The sequence below is a fragment of the Thalassophryne amazonica genome, chromosome 10, assembly GCF_902500255.1.
Source record: "Thalassophryne amazonica chromosome 10, fThaAma1.1, whole genome shotgun sequence".
Classification (NCBI taxonomy): Eukaryota; Metazoa; Chordata; class Actinopteri; order Batrachoidiformes; family Batrachoididae; genus Thalassophryne; species Thalassophryne amazonica.
Window position 1 is genome coordinate 33,890,698 of NC_047112.1, and position 22,240 is coordinate 33,912,937.

Genomic DNA, 22,240 nt, shown 5'->3' on the forward strand with positions numbered 1-22,240 from the left:
GGGGCATGACTGAACATGTACAAATTGTACATAAGACAACAGGATCTTAATTAAATAATAATAAATGTGTGCAGTGGCGGCGCCAGGAAATTTTTGTTGGGGGGGGCGAGGGGGAGCTGGGGTAAAAGTTGGAGGGGTTCCACAAAATGTCGTTGAAATGAACAATATATAGTAAATTGCTTTAAAAATACCAAGGTATATGTTTTAGTCACCCGTGCTCCTCTAAAATGTGGTATCAATGTACACACACATCACTTAGAATGATTGCAAGTTCAGTAAACTTGCACATAGGTATACAAACTGAATTAATTGAAATGGTGCTCAAGACAATGCACGGAATCAACCTTACACAAATCGTCTCTATCAAAGATTTATTGCCAATTTAACAGAGATCCACAAATATGTCAGTCGCTATTCACATTATTGGCAGAATTATTGGGGGAGCTTAAGCCCCCCTTGGCGCCGTCACTGAATGTGTGTGTGTGTATGGTCTGTCCAGAAAGTATCAGACCTTTTTTTTTTTTTCAAAAACCATATGGATTTGAATCGTGTGCTTGCATGAGCCAACCTTGAACCTTCATTTTTTTCACGCCCATCGGTTGCATCAATCGCCTGTGAGCAGGCTTTATGTGAGCACTGGTCCTCCCCTCTCGTTGGATTTTCATTGCGAGGTGGAACGATTTTGAGCTTTGCTGCATCAAATTTTTCCAGAAACTATGAGAGACAGCCAGGTGGAAACCATTCGGAAGATTCAGATGGCTTTCGGTGACGATCCTATGGGCATCACACAGATTGAGTGTTACAACCGGTTTAAAGACGGCGCACAATGGCTGAGGGCGCGCCGCGCTCCGATCAGCCATCGACAGGCTGAAACGACCAGATCGTTTCCAAAGTGAATGCTGTGTTGATCCGGGACGTCGTCTTGACTACCAGAGAATTTGCAGAAGAGGTGGCCATCAGCACTTTTTCGGCACATTCCACTGTTACAGGAGATTTTGTAATGAAAGACGTGCGGAAGTTGGAAGTTTCTGGACATGTTGTGACATGTCCAGCTCTTACACAATTCCTCGGATACTCACTCGACTGAAAAGCCACCGAAAGCCATTTGAATCTTCCGAATGGTTTCCACCTGGCTGTCTCTCACAGTTTCTGGAAAAATTTGATTCAGCGCTGCTCCAATCGTTGACATTTTCCTCGAAATGAAAATCCAAGGAGGGGAGAGGACCAGTGCTCACTCAAAGCCTGCTCACAGGCGAATGACACAACCGACAGGCGTGAAAAAACTCACGCATGCACATGAAGGTTCAAGGTTGGCTCATGCAAGCACACATGATTCAAATCCATAAGGTTTTTGAAAAAAAATAAAAAGGTCTGATACTTTTTGGACAGACCTCATATATATATATATATATATATATATATATATATATATATATATATATATATATATATATATATATATATATATATATATATATATATATACACACACACACTTTGTCCGCTGTGAGTGATAACTGCACAGCCGGTAACAACAGTTACTGTAAATGGAAGCAAATTATAGAACTGCTGCTTTAAAGGTGTGCTAAAACATCTATTTTAATTATGGAAAAAAATTAAAAGGTACTGATCACCTAATGGTTGTGTCCCAATTACAAAAATAAGTTTATTACATTTTAGTTTTATTGCTGTTGGTTTATATTAATTGAACAAGTAATTCTAAATTCTGATATTATCCCACAATTGTCCCATATTTGCCAAGTCAGTTTTAGTCCTCCTTTCATCACATTTATTCAAAATCCAGCCAGGCTGAATGATCAGTCTTCAGAAATATGTCCTGAAGGTACATTTTACTTTTAAATTGACGTCAGGTGCCAACAGTACACAACATAAAAAAAAAGGTCAGTAAAACACAAGCATACATTTCTGCTCCTGATATTTTTACAGAAGCAATATCTTGCTTGAAGTTCCAATTGACAATGGTGCAAGTGCAATAACATTCATTAAACACCTTTAAGAACTTCATTTTTAATATCAAAAGTACACATATCTACAAACGCTGTAGATCAATACGATTTATCAAACTACAAAAACGGTATCATTGTAGATCTTATTTACATTGTCGAAATATTTAATCAGTTTCCAATGAAATCCAAATTTCACAACTAGGGAATGCTTAAGATGTTAACTTAACGGAGAACTGCGACATTTCAGACACAAGAGAAAAAAAAAATACAGATCACTCCAATTAAGAGAAAATAGAGCCCATTTTATAGACAAATGTGCCTTTTCATCAGTGAGCCAGTTTAACCTGAAAGTCCAAGTCTAACAATGCTCATGACATTGATCGAAATCCACAGGTTAACATCAACACCATACATTTAACAGTCTATTCACAGAAAGTCTGATTTAATCTGCTGTTCTTATTCCCAAACAGCTCAGCCAAACTAATACAACACGGAGTGACAACAGAATGCGAAAATGCAACTTCACTTGCACTCTTCTAATCTCAAAAAGCTCATCACGTGAAACGTGCAAATGTTTTGAGGTTTGCTAAACACCCACAATGCATAGTTCAGACACCCATGACATTTTGGGGGGGGGGGGGGGGGGGGGGGGGGTGTCAAAAACAAAATCCAGAGGACCCAGAAATGAATTATTAAACTTACACAAAAAGAAAAAAAAAGTCACTGAGTGGTGGGAATGTATCAACAATGAAATCTACTAGTGTAAAAAAAAAAAAAAAAAAAAATCAAACAAGCAAACAAACAAAAAACTATAAATCATAGCCCAACTGTAAATCTTCATGATAATAACACTTAAAAGAAAAATGTTTCAGTGCTCAGAAAGGAAGCCCAGATAGGAAACCTGTGCATGTATATTCTTTGCATTTGGTTAAGACAACACAGTGAACAAATGTTAAGAACTCATCTGGAAAGAAACAAAAAATGTACAGAAAGAACACAGGAAAAGTGCATAATCATCAAAAAAGTACATAAAAGGTCACTTTGTAATTTTGGTGCCATTTCTCTCCATAAATACTGCTACAGCACAGCCCCGATCTAAGGCCCAGAAAACAGTCATGTACATGTTCCCCCATTGGAACTGGAAGTAGAACAAATGCCTACAACAATAATTCCTTCTACTATGATTCCTTCAGTGCCGTTGTTATGTAAGTGTATCGCCTCCAGGTGTTGAGCTTTGGTACTGCTAGTCCACCAACTGAAGCGCATCAAATATTTGCTTGTCTCCTCCCATCAGCCACATTTTGCTCTTCCGAAAACAAAATATACTGCAATATTTTAAAAGATGAGCAAATGTGCCCTTTCAACAACCAGCCAGGTGATGTGAGAACGTGGGCTTCACATATTTGACACTGGACATTGAGCGTGAACACAAGAAGAGTGGACAGTTTCAGTGTAAGAGCTCCACAGAAAGGAAAGAGTGAAAGAGATGGACAGATAGTCTGGCAAAATGTAGCTAATGTAGATCCAGATATTGTGAGGTACAAAATGTGTCATCTGAATTAATGGCATTTACATGTTGCAATAATCACGTAGATATATGAACATCTAGGCCACACGATCAGTACATGCATACATCATAAGAATTCCAAAAACCAGGAAGAACTGCAGATAAGGCAATACATGTTCAGCCCACCTTGATATTAGCTGTACACATTTAAGAGACAGTATATTTGAAATCAGGAAGCCCATAAGAACAGTGAGATTGCTGAGGAAGTCATTTCTGGTAACGACTACGTACACTGAAACAATAGTGCCACTGGCAACAGGTGAAACAATTACATATGCAACAGACATTGTGTCTGTAGCCCAATACAAATTTAGGACAGTTAGCAATAGTCCTTAAAATCGCTAAAAGCTCAGTGATCAATTTGAAGCTGTCAGCTATATATTTATATTAAAAAAAATTTAATAAAAAACTTTTTTTTTTTATTCATCCCAAAAACAGAGAACACAATACTTAAATTAAGTGTGATGGGAAGACAAATCCAGGGATAAACTTTTTTTTTTTTTAAACAGACAAATGAAGGACTGAGAGGAAAGAAGAAATGTCAAAGAATAAAAGCTCAGAGTGTGTCCTGTCCAGTTCTGTCCAGTGGGGGACACCGTTAAGGCGATGGTGGATGTTGACAGTCCTCTGTCTCCTCACAGCAGCATGCAGCGGAAGAAACTGCTCTTCTTAGGTTGTTCTGTGATCTTAACTCCAGGACTGTTGCCCTGCGGGTTGTTGCCCTCCTGGAAGGGGAACATGCATCAAAGACAGCAGCATAAAACACCAGATGACAGCCAACAGTTGGCACACACTGAAAACAGTACGGCTAATTTAACAAGTTTTCATTCATCGACGTCATTACCAGTTTCTTGTCCATTTTGGCTTTGATATCCCTTGCGAGGGTCAAGAAGGCCTGCAGACAAAAAAACAAAAAACAAAACAAAACAAAAAAAAACAAAACAGACCAATCAAGGTAGTGGCAACATCAAGGACTGGCTCTGAGCCCTTTCTTGTTTACAGTGGTGATGGACGGGTTGACAAATGAGCTAAGACAGGAGTGTCCATGTACTATGATGTTTGCAGATGACTCATCTACAGTGAGAACAGGGAGCAGGTTGAGGCGGGTTTGGAAACAAGAGGTGCAGAGAGAAGGGGAAAGAGTATGTGTTTGAGGCAGATAGCACAATAGAATGGTGTGGTTGCATGGAGGAGAAACAGTGAGGAGTAATATGAGGGATTACTGGTTCAAAGTAATGGAGAATGTGGGAGATGAAGAACTGTGAATGGAGATTTGTGAGAGTGAAAGGAATGTTTACAAGACAGTCGTGAAAGCAGCTGTGCCACATGGCTTAAAGATTGGTACTGAGAAAAAGGAGGAGCAGGAGGTGACAGAGCTGAAGATGCTGCAATTTTCCTTGAGGGACAAAGGTGGATAGGATTAGGAATAAGCATATCAGAGGACAGCACAAGTGGGATGGATTAGAGACAGAACAAGTAGTGACACTGAGACGGTATGGGCATGAGCAGAGGATAGATACAGGGTGTATCAGGAGAAGGATGCTGACGATGGAGCCACCAGGCAGGAAAAGAGGGAGGCCAAAGAGAGGGCTTACAAAGGTGTTGAGGGAGGACATGCAGGTGTTATGTGAGAGGAAAAGGTGAGATGGAGACTGACGATTTGCCATGGCAAACCTGAAGAGAAGCAGTCGAAAGAAGGCAGTAGTCATGACAGTGAGAAGGTGAGACCCACTAATATCAAGGGTTACCATAAGTAAAGCCACAATAGAAGACAGTTACAGTTAACGGTTTTATGGAGAAATTACTATTTGGGATTGTTCCAGTTGTAGCCATTTATTATTTAAGACGAGAACATCTATTAGGGGTGCAGTGATTGAGTCAGACCCTGCAACAGACTGGCATCCAGTCCAGGGTGTACCCTGCTTCATGCCCTATGACTGCTGGGACAGGCCCCAGCCCATGTGACCCTTAATTGGAGTAAGGGGCAGGGGTCTAGCTAGCGCAAACTTGTGTTACGGCCCGTTACGCTATAATTTTGGACTGTTACGCTTACTTTGGACCATTACAATTTTCAATACAGCATCTGTAATCAACCGTTTCTGCAGTGCGACTCCAGTTTGAAGCGTGACTCGAAGCAATGCTTCGATTCAATGGCTCGTGGCTCTTTGATTCACTGCTCTTCAGAAGCGGTAAGTCCGCTTCTTAACCCCTCTGAAAGCCATTAAAATATCATGAGTCACTTTTGTGTGGATTAAAGTCACTAACTGGGACTCTTGTCTTGTTGCAGTCGAGAAACGAGAATCGTCCTCCGTTCCGTTGTCACAGCTTCAAATGCTGCGCGGCTCTCTGTTGAGACAGAGTCCGCTTGGAATTAATAACTTCAAAACGAATCGCCGCTTTAAATAAAATGACACCTCTTACAAACGTTGCAATACAGACAAACTACAATCAACTAAAACTTTTTTCCTCCCAAAACGAGATGTCCTGCATTCTTTATGAACCTGACATGGACCGCAGCAAGCTGCAGAGCTCAGCTCATAGGTACGGAAATACATTCACGCCAATAATAATGTCTGAAAGGAAATACTTTTGACCAAAACTAACAGATTTTATTTCTGTTTATGTCCAGAGTTTAAGGATCCAGTAACCAATTTCATATTTATTTACTTTAAGACTCAAAATGTTGTTCAATTTCAATTTAATCAGCTTATAAAGCACCAAATTACAACAAAAGCCGTCTCAAGGTGCCTCACACTGAACAGTTCAACATAAAAAACATTAAAATAAACAAATAAAAAAAATTCAAATACCTAACTAAAAACAGAAGTAAAAGAATAAAACAAAATAAAAACTACTCATAAGAAAGAAAATAAAAATAGGTTTTAAGTCTTGACTTAAAAATGTCCACAGACTCCGACTGCCTCACTGAGGGCCATGTACTGGCAAGCCCAGAATGAGATTGCCCACTCAACAAACTTCCCCAGCCTTCTGGACATGATGAAGGGACTTGGGCTGTCGTACCTGGCTTTTCCCCTTTGGGTACCCCTAGAATGGCCAATTTTTAGCTTGAATTTTCAAACGCTTCCCCCCTTCCGCACCATCCCCCCCCTCGGTCGCTTCGCTCCCTCGACATTACCACTACGCTAAAATTTTATCCTAGCTAGAACCCTGAAGGGGGTACACAAAAAGGATAGATGGATGGATGATTGAGCCAAAGCTTGAGCAAATTTTCACGCTCAGCCACGTACGGGTTGACTCGAGCGCTTTAACCGTTAATCGAGCACACAAATTCCTCTGCCCTGCCCACACTCAGTGCAGAGAGCTATGCTGATTTATCCACTGCTCTGGTCAATTTTCAAAAAAAGAAAATCATAATGGTATTGTCATTTTAGCTGAAAGTGCAGCCGCATCAAAATCTCAACAGCCAAACGGGCTTGGCTCTCGTTCATTCTGACATGGAATAAGCACGCAGAGAAACAATCTGCAGACATTTGGACATAACGGCAGCAACATTAAGTTACTGACACCATTTACTGGACTTTCTATACCTGAAACATAAGTCAGACATCAAAATAGAAAAACAATTCAAATATAAAGTCAATAAATAAATAAGTCACATGGCTACTGTCAGGCTTTAAAAATCCACTTTCCCGCAAGGCACTTTTACCAGTCACAAAACCCCCCCCCCCCCCCAAAAAAAAAACATCTGATGTAATATTCTTAGGGTTATACAATAGAAAATGTTCCACAAGGAGATGGAGCTGATGCCTATGTTAGCTATATAAAACTCACCCCTCGGTCAGGATTATATATTTTTTGGCCTTCAAACATTGCATCCACCATAACATGAAAACACCCAACGCTTCCAAACTGTTAGGTTGTCTGTCGCTTATGCAAAAAAATTGCTAGAGTTATCTCGATAAAACAGGGGAACACAAGTGTGTCGGACAGGCCCAATACACAACACTCATATCTATGCAGCAAATTGAAACAATCATGTCATGCACCCTGTCTGGAAGCCTGGATGAAAGCCCCACTGCTATCAACAATATGTTTGCGTGATTTGTAAAATAGAGTTAACTCACATTCTCCACGTTGATGTTTGATTTTGCACTTGTCTCCATAAACTTAATACCGTACTCCAACGCCAGCTGACAGCAGAAAAGAGACAAATCAGACATAAACCTCACAAATATGTACACTGCACATCAGAGCTGCAACACCTAATCAAGAGTCAGCTAATTAGATAATTAATCATTTTGAGTCATTTAAAGAAAAATCCTAATCATGTCATTACAGCTTCTTAAATGTGAATACTTTCAGCTTTATTTTACTAATTTCTTTACTCATATCTGGCAGTAAACTGAATATCTCAAAACACTAATTGACATTTTTCAACATTTTCTGACTTTATGGCCCAAACAACTAATTGGTAAAAATAATAGACCAACTAATCTAATATGAAAACAATCATTCATTGCAGCTCTACTGTACATTAAGCTCCAGTATAGCAATTAAATATTATGACATTCTCATCCTCTTACCTTCTCTCCTCTTTCTTTGGAAACCTGCCGCTTGTCATTGACGTCACATTTGTTTCCCAGCACCATCCTTTCCACATCTGCTGAGGCATGCTGTTAAAGACAAGCATCATTTTCGACAGAGAGCAAATTGATAAGTAATCAAATGATTCCAAGCTTCTTACACTGTATAACTCTTAAGTAAAACAGGAACGTATGCAAAATACAAATTTGAATCACGTGTGCTTACATGAGCCAACCTTGAACCTTCGTGTGCATGCGTGATTTTTTTCACGCCTGTCGGTTGCATCATTTGCTTGTAAGCAGCCTTTGTGTGAGGATGGGTGAAGTCTCTCGGCGTTTTTTCTTTGCAAGGAAATGGCGGAACGACTGGAGCAGTGCGACTGCATCAACTTTTGCCACAAACTGGGCAATAGCCAGGTGGAAACCATTCGGATTCGCACCATTCGCACCGCACTCCGATTGGCATCAACATGCTGAAACAACCGGATCATTTCCAAAATGAACGCTGTGGTGATGTGGGACCGTCGTGTGATTATCCGAGAAATTGCGGAAGAGGTGGACATCAGCACTTTTTCGGCACATTCCACTGTGAAAGAAGATTTTGCCATGAAAAGCGTGGCGGCGAAATTCCTCGGCACGAAGCTGATGGCACAGCAACAGCGCCTCCGTGATGAAGCCTCACAGGACATGCCCTGACATGTCCAGCTTGTCCACAATTTCTCGGATAGTCACACGACTGAAAAGCCACCGAAAGCCGTCTGAATCTTCCGAATGGTTGATGAACTGGGCATGTTACAACATGTCCTGTGAGACTTCAACACAGAGGCGCTGTTGCTGCGCCATCAGCTTCGTGCCGATGAATTTCACCGCCACTCTTTTCATGGCAAAATCTTCTTTCACAGTGGAATGTGCCGAAAAAGTGCTGATGTCCACCTCTTCCGCAGTTTCTCGAATAATCACACGACCGTCCCACATCATCACAGCGTTCACTTTGGAAATAATCCGGTCGTTTCAGCGTGTTGATGCCGATCGGAGCGCAGTGCGCCCTCCACCGTTGTGCGGCCGTATTTAAACTGGTTGTACCGCTCCTTAATCTGTGTGATGCCCAGAGGATCGTCACCGAAAGCCGTCTGAATAATCCGAATGGTTTCCACCTGGCTATTGCCCAGTTTGGGGCAAAATTTGATGCAGTCGCACTGCTCCAGTCGTTCCGCCATTTCCTTGCAAAGAAAAAATGACAAGAGACTCCACCCATCCTCACACAAAGGCTGCTTACAAGCAAATGACGTAACCGACAGGCGTGAAAAAAATCACGCATGCACACGAAGGTTCAAGGTTGGCTCATGCAATCACACGTGATTCAAATCCATCAGGTTTTTGAAAAAAATAAAAAGGTCTGATACTTTTCTAACAGACCTCGTATATACATACGCACCAACGTAACTGCTATTTTACCTCTTCTATATTGCGTATCCAGTTCTTTATGTTGTCAAAGGACTTCTCGTTGGTAATGTCATATACTAACATTATGCCCTGGAGAATTTGTAGAGGACAAAACATAGAACAAGTAAGTAACCACACAGGAATGATTAGATCTTCTTAACTGTAACACAGTCCAAAGTGATATGTCACTGTTTGTCATACTTCCATGGTTACAATCACCACAGTCTTTAATTGTAACTGACATATGATTTTGAAACTAAACAGGAAACAACCCTACAATATGCAAGTCAGCAAAATAAATAAAATAATAATAATAATAATAATAATTTTGGCTGCCAAAGTAAACTATGTAAACAGACCTACAGTTTACCTTGACCTAAAGATAGGTTAATAAACACTGGCTTTTAGCAAACTTATATCCAAGGTTCATAAAAAATAAACGAGAGATACACGTGCTCAAGATCACAAAATTATACCCCCCTCCCACCCCGTGCCAAACCAGCTGTTTGCATGTATTGTACATCAGGACTTGCAAATCCTGTGTGACAAAACACCTGAATTATACTGATCTGCCTCTGTAAATGTAATTGATACATTTTAAAAATCAACAACCAAACTCCAAATTATCTCAACTCGAAGAGGTCGGACAAAATTACTTTCATACATGCACATCTTCATATGGTCTGAAGTTTGACTGAACTCCACCAAACCGTGTAGCACAGTGGTTAATCTGATCCTCAAGTACCACAGAACATATACATTTTCCATCTCTCCTTGCTCTGCCACGAGCCGATTAGCTCATTTAATTGTGCTCAGCCAATCAAGTGACCACACACCTACATTAGGTGGTACTTTAGGACCAAGTTAGAGAACCACTGGAGTTGCACTTACCAGATTCATGGATAGATGGACAGAGTGATTCCTAGAACCCCCGCCCAATTGTTGTTAGCAGGGGTATAATAATTTAAACACAAACAATATGGGGTGTAGTAAAGATTTCTGTTGCAGTGCTCACATCTGAGATGATCATCACTTCACACATTCATTGCCACATACTCTATACCAGTAGTTGCAAATAGGGGTTGTGGGAGGACCATTCTTGCATGCATGTGACGCGGACACGGACGATTCTGATTCAATTCACAAGACACAATACTTGATTTTATGAATGTTAATTGCAGAAGTGAGACTGCGGGTGCTGGCCAAAGTAAACAAGTGCTTTTCATGGCCCTTATGCATTTATACACGGAATACAAAATATAAATGCAACACTTTTGTTTTTGCTCCCATTTTTCATGAGCTGAACTCAAAGATCTAAAACATTTTCTACATACACAAAAGGCCTATTTCTCTCTATTATTGTTGACAAATTTGTGTTACTGAGCACTTCTCCTTTGTCGAGATAATTCATCCCACCTCACAGGTGTGGCATATCAAGATGCTGATTAGGCAGCATGACTATTGCACAGGTGTGTCTTAGGACTTCCAGCTTTGCTGTAGTCACGCTGGCGTTCCTGAGGAAGATGCAGGTGCTGCGTTCTGTAATAACACAGCAGACCACCTGTTTCTGGACTACAGTAAAACTGATAACATGTCAAGGCACTCTTTTTTCTAAGTCTACTGCAAAGTGGTACCTTAAAATCCTAAAGCCTGATTTATGCTTCTCCAGCTCTGTAACTCCATGGCCATGCAATGACGCTTCCGACTCCATGTTGTGAAGTTGGTCATATTTTCTGACTTTTCTGCAGGGTCATTTGGATAGTTTCAGTTGTCATTATGATTTTAAAAGAGTAAACAATTGTGTGACAATAAATGGCTTCACACAACCACTAACCATGAGTGAAAAAAGGTTTTTGTGTATTCATAGTCTCTGAAAATGGCAAATAAATAAATAAATAAATCTGACAGGGTATGTAAACCTATGAGCACAACTGTATATTTGCAGACGTGTGAGATATCAAGAGGTGAAGATAGTTTTAATTACAGAATTTTGTTTTACACAATTTTCTTCACTGCTCAACCCTGAGTAGCCCTTACAATATAATTATTAAAAGTACATTATGCAAAAAGTATATGTCTAGATGGATATTTTTTCCTCTGACTACTTGAAGTATATCACTGACTTCGATCTTACATGTATTATGATCTAAGTTGTAATCATTTCTTCAATAGAGATTATGACAATAACCACTGTTTTCAAACAAAAAACACCCATGGTCACTTTTTATAGTTTATAGTCTTTTTCAAACAGCTCTGAATCCATATGGTTTCTGTTGCATTATGCTTTCTGACCAATGGGTATTTCTACTACAACTGGGTATTTCTACTACAACTCACTAATTTGCCTAATCAGGTGCAGTTAGATCAGCAAGAATGGGGAAAAATGTACAGCAAAAAAAAAAAAAGACAAACAGCAACTTACCATGGCTCCCCTGTAATAGGCAGTTGTGATTGTTCTGAATCGCTCTTGTCCTGCTGTATCCCTAAAATAAAACTTTTGATTAAGTTGAGCTTCATTTCTTAATTCTTTCAAAAAGTCAAGTTCAGAGTCAAACAACATCTCCCAATTAACATTTTGCTGGAAGTTTCATCTTATGTATTGAGACCACTCTGTCCCCAGTCTAAAATGTGGAAAAATAAGGTGACACACCAAGTTACAAATTTGGAGAGTAATTTCTCAGAATAACCATTTCAAGATTTCACAAGTTCATTCAGTTGCTACCAACAAAGAACCTGGCTCGGTACTCATTCTGAATCCAAATGCCATTCAGTCCGATCACTTCTTGTTTTAATTGCCTTGGATCACAGGTCTACAATATGCATAAGTAATGTATGGTGCAATCACAACAATAGTCTAAAACAAACAACTCAACAAAATAATTCAGTCAATTCAAAGAAAGTGAAAGGTTCTGTACTGGCCAAGTCAGTCACCAGGACTTAACCCAATTAATGAGCTGTCTCAGAGAAAATCATGTGGGGTGGCTGCATCCCCGACTCCAATTTTGATTAAATTTTCACTATATACCCTTCAAGTCGATTGATTGGGAAGGGAAAAGTTCGTTTTTCCATCAGGCAAAATTTTACTTGAACTTTGGTTAGTTCAAAGTTTAACATCAAAATGGCCTCAGATTGTGTTACATTAAAAATATAGTAAAAATGGCCAACTTTGACATATCCGTTCTCAATTCTCAACGGGTAGATAGAAAAAGTGAGTGTGATTCCTCATACAGGGTGCCAATGACCTTCAAAAACCACTGTTCATTCTGTGGCATATTTCCTTATATTGCTGTAATTTACACTTTTTGAATCCAATAGGTGAGCATTTTCAGGGCCAAATCTGGGTGAATGAATTTCTCATAAATCAATCACTTTTCTGCTTATTTCAGCAAATAACATGTCCTTTTCTAAGTTTTACAGTACGCAGAATCAATTTATATGGTTATTTTGGTGATTAGAGGTCAAAGTCATTGATAAAGGTCAAGGTAATTTCCAAATTTTACAATTTGTCACATATCTTTTGTGCTTAACAGGACATTTTAGTACCTGAAATGATAAAATTTAGTCTGTGACTACATCAATTGATAGAACATATTTTGGAATAAAGTTAATTGCTACCATGCACAGTTTTAAGTATCTTCACATTCCGCGAGGTTATCATATCGAGCATTCTAAACGCAGAAGAAGCTGATGAAAAACTTGTGTTAATTTTTTTAGGGAATTGCAATACAGGCGTCAAGAATTGAGAACATTCACTTTCAAAATCGGTTTTGTACTCTATATTTCAATATAGAGACGGCAAGCATGACCAAAAATGGATCATTTTAAAAATTAAAAAATTATCTAAAGTTGTTCAAAATGTTTTATGGAGTGAAAAAAAATGTTACGGGTCCAAGTTTTTATGATTGCTCGTCACTTGTGGGAAGTTTCCTGGAAATCAGTGACTGTCATCCAGCCAACTTCTCTTTTTCTGCATGATTTTCTCTGAGACAGCTCATTAAGCATGCTTAAAATCAGCAGAACAAAGCAAGAAAGCAACAATTTGGTGATGTCAATGAATCGCATGCTTTGATACAGTTAAGTCATGGATATGAAATCAAGTATTAATTAGCTGGTGAACATCACCTGACCACAACTCGCTTAAACCATGCCACGCTGCATATGTTAAAGTCCAGTAATGGAGCACAGTTACAGTATCCAAGTAGACTTGTACAAAGGTCATAACAACTTTATCCTATGTATCTAATCAGTCTTATGCCACATTACTAAGTGAAAGTGCTTGATGTTATATACCTCTTACCATATTTGTAGTTTGATCTTCTTTCCATCCAGTTCTATTGTTCTGATTTTAAAGTCAATACCTGAAGGAAAATAAAATATTTTAGTATGAGAAGAACAAATGCTGAGGGTGATCTCGTAGCAAAGCAACTCAGCCTGCCAACAAGTCATACTCTTTGCCAAGGTCATGTTTTATTTCTCAGGCTGATAGCAAAATTACAATACACTAAGAACTGTTTTTTAAGCAGACATTTACGCAAATGTACTTGCCATAACAGGAAGAGTCCTGATACATACCAACACTTTATGTCATGCAACTTAGTGGTTGTTAGGTGTTTGCCTCAGTGTGGCATGACAAGCTCATACCTACAGTAATTAGACTTTAGAAATAAGAACAATAATTACATATACACCCTTGGTCTCTCATAAACAAGTAAAGCATCTGTGCTTAGGGATACAGTTTTAATACAATCCAGTTGTTTCACCTTTCATCTGCCCCCTTCAGTTCACCACTGCAGATCCAGTACAGATCTGCATCAGGATTTGGAGTTTCACGCCTGATTGCCCTTCCTGACACAACTTGAGTCTAAGACAAGGGTGGACAATGGTGTGCCATGAAGGGTCAAGGTGGTGCAGCTTTTTCCCCTGCTACCGATCACCCCAGCAGGTGATTTCACAGATGATCACGACTTGAAGTTTTTTTCTTCTCTCTGTTGGAGGCACTAGTGAGACCTTTAATGGATGCTGGCCCTGCACCCCAGGGTGCTGGACTGACCTCAGGATGCCCTGACTAGTTCTGATCTGGGGGCAGCAACTGTAGCTCATGGACCACCTTACTGAGAATAACCTCTTTAAGCCACTGCAGTGTGCATTTAGAATGCATCATTCCATGGAGGCAGCTCTTACTAAAGTGGCACTGACAAGAACTTCAACAGATGCTGGCCCTGCACCCCAGGGAACCAGGCTGACCTTAGGATGCCCTGCCTGCCCCTGAGTCATTTCCGTGACGACTCGGCGAATCTGTGTGCGCCACGACAGGAAAAACACCTCCGTGTTGAAAACCATTTGTAAAATTCAGGCGGCTTTTGATGGCTTCAACAAGTGAGTAACGAGAATTGTTTAACAGCTTGGGATGTTCCAACTTGCCCGTTAAGGTTTCCAACGGAGGTGTTTTTCCTGTCGTGGACCACCCCACGCGCGGTCGGGTCCGTGCCCGCGGTCGGGTCCGTGCAACTCTGCCCACACGTTCTTTCATTACAAAATGTCGTTAATGGAATGTCCGAATAAACTCCCTCATCCGACTTCTTCTGAAAGTTCTCTGTTCTCTGACGACTTCCTGGGTCCAACAGAGCCTGAAATGTGGAAGTTTTCAAAGTGAAACGGCGAGACGCTGCCGCCTCGAAGCGCAGATCGCCGTCAGGCACCGGTGGCCGTCCTTAAAGGACACTACCAGACCAAAATCTCTCATCAGCCGTTAAAATTTTTTACCGAAAACCAGCTGAATTTATCGAATGGTGTCCACTCAGTTGTGCCTTACAGCTTTTGAAAAAAAATTTTTTATCAACAAAGCAGCGTCTCTGAGCCATTCCTAAACAATGAAAAAAAAATCGACGAGAGGGTGGGCCACTCCTCACTCAAAGACTGCCCACAGGCGAATGACGTAACCGAGGGCGTGAAAAACTCTCACATGCCCACGAGGGTTCAAGCATGTCTGATGTAATTACACGTGATTCAAATCCATATGGTTTTTGAAAAAATAATAAGGTCGGATACTTTTCTAACAGACCTCGTATTTATCTGCCCAATGGTTGTGCATGTAACGGTCAATGTATGACTTATCTGCCCAACGGTTGGGCGAATAAGGTAAGACATTATATTTATCTGCCCAACGGTTGGGCGTATAGCCTTTGCCTATAATTACCTCCGCCAAGGAGGTTATGTTTTTGGTCGAGTTTGTTTTTGTTTGTCTGTCTGTCAGCAGGATAACTCAAACCGTTTTGAACGGATTTTGATGAAATTTTGTGGAGTGGTTGGAAATGACAAGAGGAACAAGTGATTAAATTTTAGTGGTGATCTGAATCACGATCCGGATCCAGGAATTTTTTAAAGGATTCTTCACCATTGCGGGATAGGGGGAATTTTGACATTCTAGTTTCTAACTCCACAAAAACAAGGCAGAAAGGCTTGAAAAAGAAAATTAGGGTGTAACATAGTCAAATGTTCTATCAAACAACAAGGTTTGGTGATGATCGGATCCGGATTCTGGATCTGGTGATCCAGAATATGCAAAAATATAGGGAAAATAGAAAATGTGTCAGTGTGAGGTGACAAATGAAGCTAGAGATGCACAACTAACACCAAATTGTAGCTGAATCTGTACTGATTCAGTAAGGTGTCATCAGATTTGATGTAGCTTCAAATGTTATGGAGCTAGATCCAGAAGAAGAAAACCGCCATTACTGAAAAAATCGTTTTTATACAATAACTTTTGAACTAATAAAGACATAAAAGTGACTCCAAGTTCTAGTGCTATGTTTTCATGGTCAAGGATGTCAAATATAAAGGAAAGAAAAGTGTATGTATCATAGTTTTGGTTGTAACACTGAATTGTTGAATAGATCGCTGTGCCAAGGAGGGAATCTCTTTAGGGTCAGTGACCCTATGGCCTTGTGTAGCACGTGCAACACTTAAAAAATAGTTCTATTTCAGAATTACTGTTATTTATTAGAGAAGTGTTTCATAAATGTTAAAAATTCATATATTTGCAGTTAGTTGAATAATAAATTGAATTTTATCTCATTTTTTTTTGTCTATAAGCACATGCACATATTCAATATCAGTGCTCAGATGACAGTAGCTTCTGGGAAAGGCGCAAGTTGCAATAAACTGTGATGCCAAGCACTAAGGATACATGCTATCCAGTCACAGCAGATGAACATTTTTTACTAGCAATCATCACTGTTAGACTTTTTTAGTTCAGTGATTCCACGGCGTGTAGATGTTATGGCATCAGTGACCCCATGGCCTTGGTGGAGGTTTGCACTCTCCGAGTGCTTCTAGTTATTCAGTGTGGCAATTTGAAATATTCGAAATAATATCTGCTGTCTCGAAATTCTATCTTAAAAAGGAATTAACACCCATAAATGTCAAAATAACTCCACTTTATGTAGACTACAACAATCTAGGCATAGAGGCACATCTCAATAATGAAAATATCATTGAAAAGTTATTTCAGTAATTCAATTCAAAAAGTGAAACTCCTATAGATTCACTACACACAGAGTGAATATATTTAAAATGTTTATTTCTTTCATTTTGATGATTATAGCTTAGAGCGAATGAAAACCATAAATTGAGTATCTCAGAAAATTTGAATATTGTGAAAATATTCAATATTGTAGACTCATGGTGTGACACTCTAATCGGCAAAATAATTCAAACACATGGAAAACTGTTTGAGCCTTTAAATGATCTCTCAGTCTTGTTCAGTAGGCTATACAATTATGGAGAAGACTACTGACTTGACAGTTATCCAGAAAACAGTCATGACACCCTAAACAATGAGGGTAAGCCACAAAGGTCATTTCTAAAGACGTTGGCTGTCCACAGAACGCTGTATCCACAAGTATTGATGGAAAGTTGAGTAGAAGGAAAAAGTGTGGCAGAAAAAGATGCACAAGCAACAGGGTTAACCGCAGCTTTGAGAGGATTGTGAAGCAAAGCCCATTCAAGAATTTGGGGGAGATTCACAAGGAGTGAACAATGAACAGAGCAATCACACACAGACGCATCCAGGACATGGGCTAAAACTGTTGCATTCCTTGTGCCAAGCCACTCCTGAACCACAGGACAATGTTCAGAAGTGTCTTACGTGGGCTAAGGAGGAAAAATGACTGGACTGTTGCTCAGTGTGCCAAAGTCCTCTTTTCAGATTAACTAAATTTTACATTTCATTTGGAAATTAATGTCCAGAGTGTGGAGGAAGATTGGAGAGAGGCACAGAATCCATGCTGTTGAGGTTCAGTGTGAAGTTTACGCAGTGATTTGGGGAGCCACAGCACTCTGCTTGTGTTGGTCCACTGTGTTTGTATCAAGTCCAAAGTCAACACAGCAATTTACCAAGAAATTGTAGAGCATGTCATGCTTCACTCTGCTGGCAAGCTTTATGTAGATGCTGATTTTATTTTCCCGCAGGACTTGGCACTTGCCCACACTATCTAGAATACCAGCACCTGGTTTAATAACCATAGTACCATTGTGCTTGACTGACCAACAAACTCACATGACCTAAACCCCATACAGAATCTATGGGGTATTGTCAAGAAGACGATGAGAGACACCAGAACCACCAATGCAGATGAGGTGTAGGCTGCTATCAAAGCAACTTGGGCTTCTAGAACACCTCAGCAGTGCCACAGGCTGGATCACCTTCCATGCAGTAATTCATGCAAAATGAGCCCCAATCAGGTATCGAGTGCATATAAGCTACTGTACTATACATGGACATACGTTTCAGCAAGCCAACACTTGTGTAATAAAAATCCTTTTTTAAAAATTGTTCTTATGCAATATTCAAATTTTCTGAAATACACAACTTTGGGTTTTCATTAGGTTTAAGCAATAATATCAAAATTAAAAGAAAACACTTGAAATATATCACTCTGTGTGTAATGAATCTATGAGTTTTTACTTTTGAAACTAAATTACTGAAATAAACTCAACTTTTCAATGACACGAATTTATTGAGATGTACCTGTACACCTATCTAAATTAACAGAAGTACTTACTGAGAAAACAAACATCTGTTAAATTGAAGTTATGAGAAGCCCGTTACATTTTAATGGAGGAAACTATTATTAACATTTCTACATGTGAAAACTGAATTTCAAACCAGTGACCAAAAAGTCTTGACAATCTTGGTATATGGAAAAATAAACCGTTTTTTCCACAGAACTACACAGGCAGTATAGGTCATGACACTGCTAACCAGCCCCCTTGACAGTTGTAGCCGGTAGTTTAACATGTTATGCTGAAATAGCCACATACACATTTCATACAGCCGATAGTTATTTTCCTCTTCACAAGTTATTAAATTGTGATTTTCGGTCTTTGCAAAGCTCCTGTGAAAAGCCGGCTGAGACACTTCCTGGCTAAGACAGCTAGCCGCAAAAGTTAGCACCAAGTTAGCATGAAGGATGGCTGATCCACTGCCACTTTTCAGCTAAAACAACACCGACAAAGCGACTTGTACCGACCTATAGTGGAGATAAATGTCGAGTTGAAGGCGTCCTCTGAAAATCTGAATAACACACAGGTCTTCCCGACGCCTGAATCGCCGATTAAAAGTAGTTTAAACAAGTAATCGTAAGTCTTCGCCATGGTATTAGCTGGCTGACGGATGTCCCGCTACTATGAAGACACTGGACGTCACTAGTGTCCATGGACATCCCATAATAGACTGGTATTTTGGTCAGGTGAACCTGGAGCACTGAGCCGGCCCATCTTGGAAGGTTGAGCGCACTTCTGCACAGAACAGACGAGCAGAAATCCGAAATTTCGCTGGAATTTTGGTAAGAAATGTCAATTATTTGGTTGATAACGTTTAAAGAAGTTATGAAGTCATTGTAGCACACGTAAAATAATGTTTTCTGTATGTAGTCGACAGATTTATGACCAAAACCCAGAGCAGATTGTGGCGTTCGCCCCAATCTGAGATCCCGATCCTAATGAGATATCCCATAATCCCTTGCGCGCCAGAGAGTTGCTGCAGTCTAAATAACATAGAGAACCCACATGACAATTACAAATTAACATTATACTACCAAAATGTAATTTATTAATAAATTTAATTTATTCTGCTTTTCCTCATGTTAATAAGAGACTGCGTGCATGAGACCCTGAAAACTTGCTACAACAAATATTGCTACGTCCTCGCGTCAAGCAACCCAGTCCAGTTGAAGATTCAAGCTTCTCTACTATGGAACCACCCGGACAACTGAGAGCCTACACAGAAACATTGCAGACGCGGATTATTAGCAATATTTGTTGTAGCAAGTTTTCAGGGTCTCATGCACGCAGTCTCTTATTAACATGAGGAAAAGCAGAATAAATTACATTTTGGTAGTATATGTTAATTTGTAATTGTCATGTGGGTTCTCTATGTTATTTAGACTGCAGCAACTCTCTGGCGCGCAAGGGATTATGGGATATCTCAGCTAAATAGCTGAGGAAGCTTCTGCGATTTGAAGCGAAACGTCCTCGCGTCAAGCAACCCAGTCCAGTCGAAGGTTCAAGCTTCTCTACCGTGTCTGCAATGTTTAATCTGTGTGGAATTTCATAAATGCCAACCGAATTTCAAATATATATATTTTATATATTCTGTGCAGTCGGGTGTGATGTCACATGTGACGTAATTTCTAGACACCATCTTGTTTGGGGGAAATGTGAACACGTCCACAAAGTTTGTTGTTTCGCTACTTCCAAGTTTGTTTTTTGATGATGTATCAGTACAAAGAAAATTTGCCACCTGAGGCACGGAATCGATACAGAAAGAAGCTGGAGTTGGCAGGAATCCGAAAATACCCGTATAAGATTATTGCAGACGACTGGTTAGACGATCCTAAACAATGACCAGAGATTGATTACAAAGACATGCTGCGACCTCTTCGAAGTTTTGCAAGATTTACAGGATTTGAAACCTCAATAGGGCGAACTGTGATTAGCCCGACAGCCGGCCCTGAATTGGGCCACATACTGGCCTCTCTCTCCTAGCCTGTGATTGGTTGGCCATTGAGACGCTGACATCAGCCTCACGTTGATGTGGCACGAACACTGCTCTCCTGTTGGCCATTTAGGAGTGGGAATTTCCACTTCTAAATGGAGAACAGTATCTGGCACAATTCTGGGCCAGTTGTCAGGCTAAATTGTGGCAAGTCTGACATGGTTTGACATTGTCATTGAACTGATGACAGTGATGTGTTGAACTGATTTGTCTTTTTTCATGGTTTGCCATCAAAAGCTATGTTGCACTTGATGGAAATCAGCTTGTTGTGACTGAACACCAGAGTTTGTCTGAAAGACTGATTTTGACAACACAGTGAAATCAAGTAAATGATTTGTTTTTCAAACAATGTCAATGCTGATTGTCAGTTGAATTGCCACTGCTACTGCATACATGTCAGGTGGCCCGGTTTGTCCCGGTCAGACCGTGAAGTTAGATATTTTTTTTTTCATGAATATTTTAACCATTTCATTAAATGATGAAGTGCTAGTGACCCAGAATTTCTCCCCCCCAGAAGTGGCATGTCCTGCTACTGGCATTGATAGTTGTTGATCAGCACTTCAGCCTTTTAGCTTCAAGCAGCAAATCAGGATCAATGATAAATAACCGATCCATGAAATTTTTAACCAAATAAGTTTATAACCTGATGATTGTTGAAATGAATTTTCATTTATTTGGAATACCCACACTTCATGGTCACTGTACTCAGTATTAATCCTAATATTGCAGAACTCATGCGACCATGGATGAAGATCCTTCACACTCTGTCACAGAAGATGAAAGTGTCACTGTGAAATTTCAAGCAACTCATGTGATCATGGGTGACATAGACGAAGAAACTATCATCACAGACAAAGTCAAAGAAGAAGAAATTGTCACTGTGGAAAGTCCAGCAACTCCGGGGAAACGTGGATGAAGAACCTGTCATTCACAAGAGATACTGTCACTGGAAAAAGGAAATTGTCACGGTGGAAGGTCAACCAACTCCCGGGATCATGGATGAACAACCTATCATCACAGATACTGTGACTGAAAAAGAAATTGCCCCTGTGGAAAGTCAAGTAAGGTCATCAAAATCCAAGGGCACCATGTGTTATGCATGGGAATGCTACAACTACAAGAATTCTCACAGCAAAGCCAGAGGGATATCCTTCCATAAGTAATTGGTTATTGTCTTGACTTCTGCTGTTATTGTCTTGATCACTGGCAATATAAACATAACACTCTCAGTGAAAAATCTTGATCCATTGAGCTGATGCTATTTGTACATCATATAGATCTCACTTCATTTTCCTTATGTCTGCCATACATTAGTATTGACGTTGTGTAGTGACTTTGTTCCAGCGTCAAATGTAACTATTGGTTTGGTATCATTGTGTAATTTGATCCAAAAAAATGTTGTCAACAGGTTCCCAAACCCTGAAATACAGTGGGAGAGGTACAACGCCTGAAGAAGAGATGCCATCGAGACCCTGGGCCGAGCAGCCTGCTGTGCAGCGAACACTTTGAGGAAGAAATTGTTGACAGAACCGGCAAACTACAAGACTCCGACCAGGGGCAGTGCCCACTAAGTTCATCCTCCCACCTCATCTTCAGTAGTAGTAGTCCAAACCTATTTCTATTTTTTGTAATTATGGTAATAGTTTATTCCCCCCCCCCCCCC

General features: G+C 40.0%; 1 protein-coding gene and 1 long non-coding RNA gene across 2 annotated transcripts; one reads left to right on the top strand and one right to left on the bottom strand.

The window, feature by feature from the left end:
- Positions 1-2,012: 2,012 nt before the first annotated feature.
- On the bottom strand, positions 2,013-19,203 carry LOC117518578 (ras-related protein Rab-8A). Its single transcript, XM_034179739.1, has 8 exons — positions 19,052-19,203; positions 13,819-13,879; positions 11,944-12,004; positions 9,534-9,611; positions 8,079-8,168; positions 7,620-7,685; positions 4,379-4,429; positions 2,013-4,259 (listed from the first exon to the last, which is right to left on the bottom strand). The coding sequence occupies exons 1-8, from the start codon at positions 19,173-19,175 to the stop codon at positions 4,170-4,172; spliced, it is 621 nt and encodes a 206-aa protein (XP_034035630.1). The 5' UTR covers positions 19,176-19,203; the 3' UTR covers positions 2,013-4,169.
- Positions 19,204-19,301: 98 nt separating this feature from the next.
- On the top strand, positions 19,302-22,168 carry LOC117518061. The gene is made up of 3 exons (XR_004562909.1): positions 19,302-19,366; positions 21,307-21,736; positions 21,986-22,168. It is a non-coding gene; the product is annotated as an uncharacterized LOC117518061 (long non-coding RNA).
- The last annotated feature ends 72 nt before the right edge of the window (positions 22,169-22,240 follow it).

Coding starts and splice junctions, on each gene's coding strand:
- LOC117518578 (XM_034179739.1), bottom strand. CDS start 19,175: ATGGCGAAGACTTACGATTACTTGTTTAAACTACTTTTAATCGGCGAT. Junction 9,612..11,943: donor CCTATTACAGGGGAGCCATG/GTAAGTTGCTGT, acceptor CAAATTCTCCAG/GGCATAATGTTAGTATATGA. Junction 8,169..9,533: donor GGATACGCAATATAGAAGAG/GTAAAATAGCAG, acceptor TGTCTTTAACAG/CATGCCTCAGCAGATGTGGA.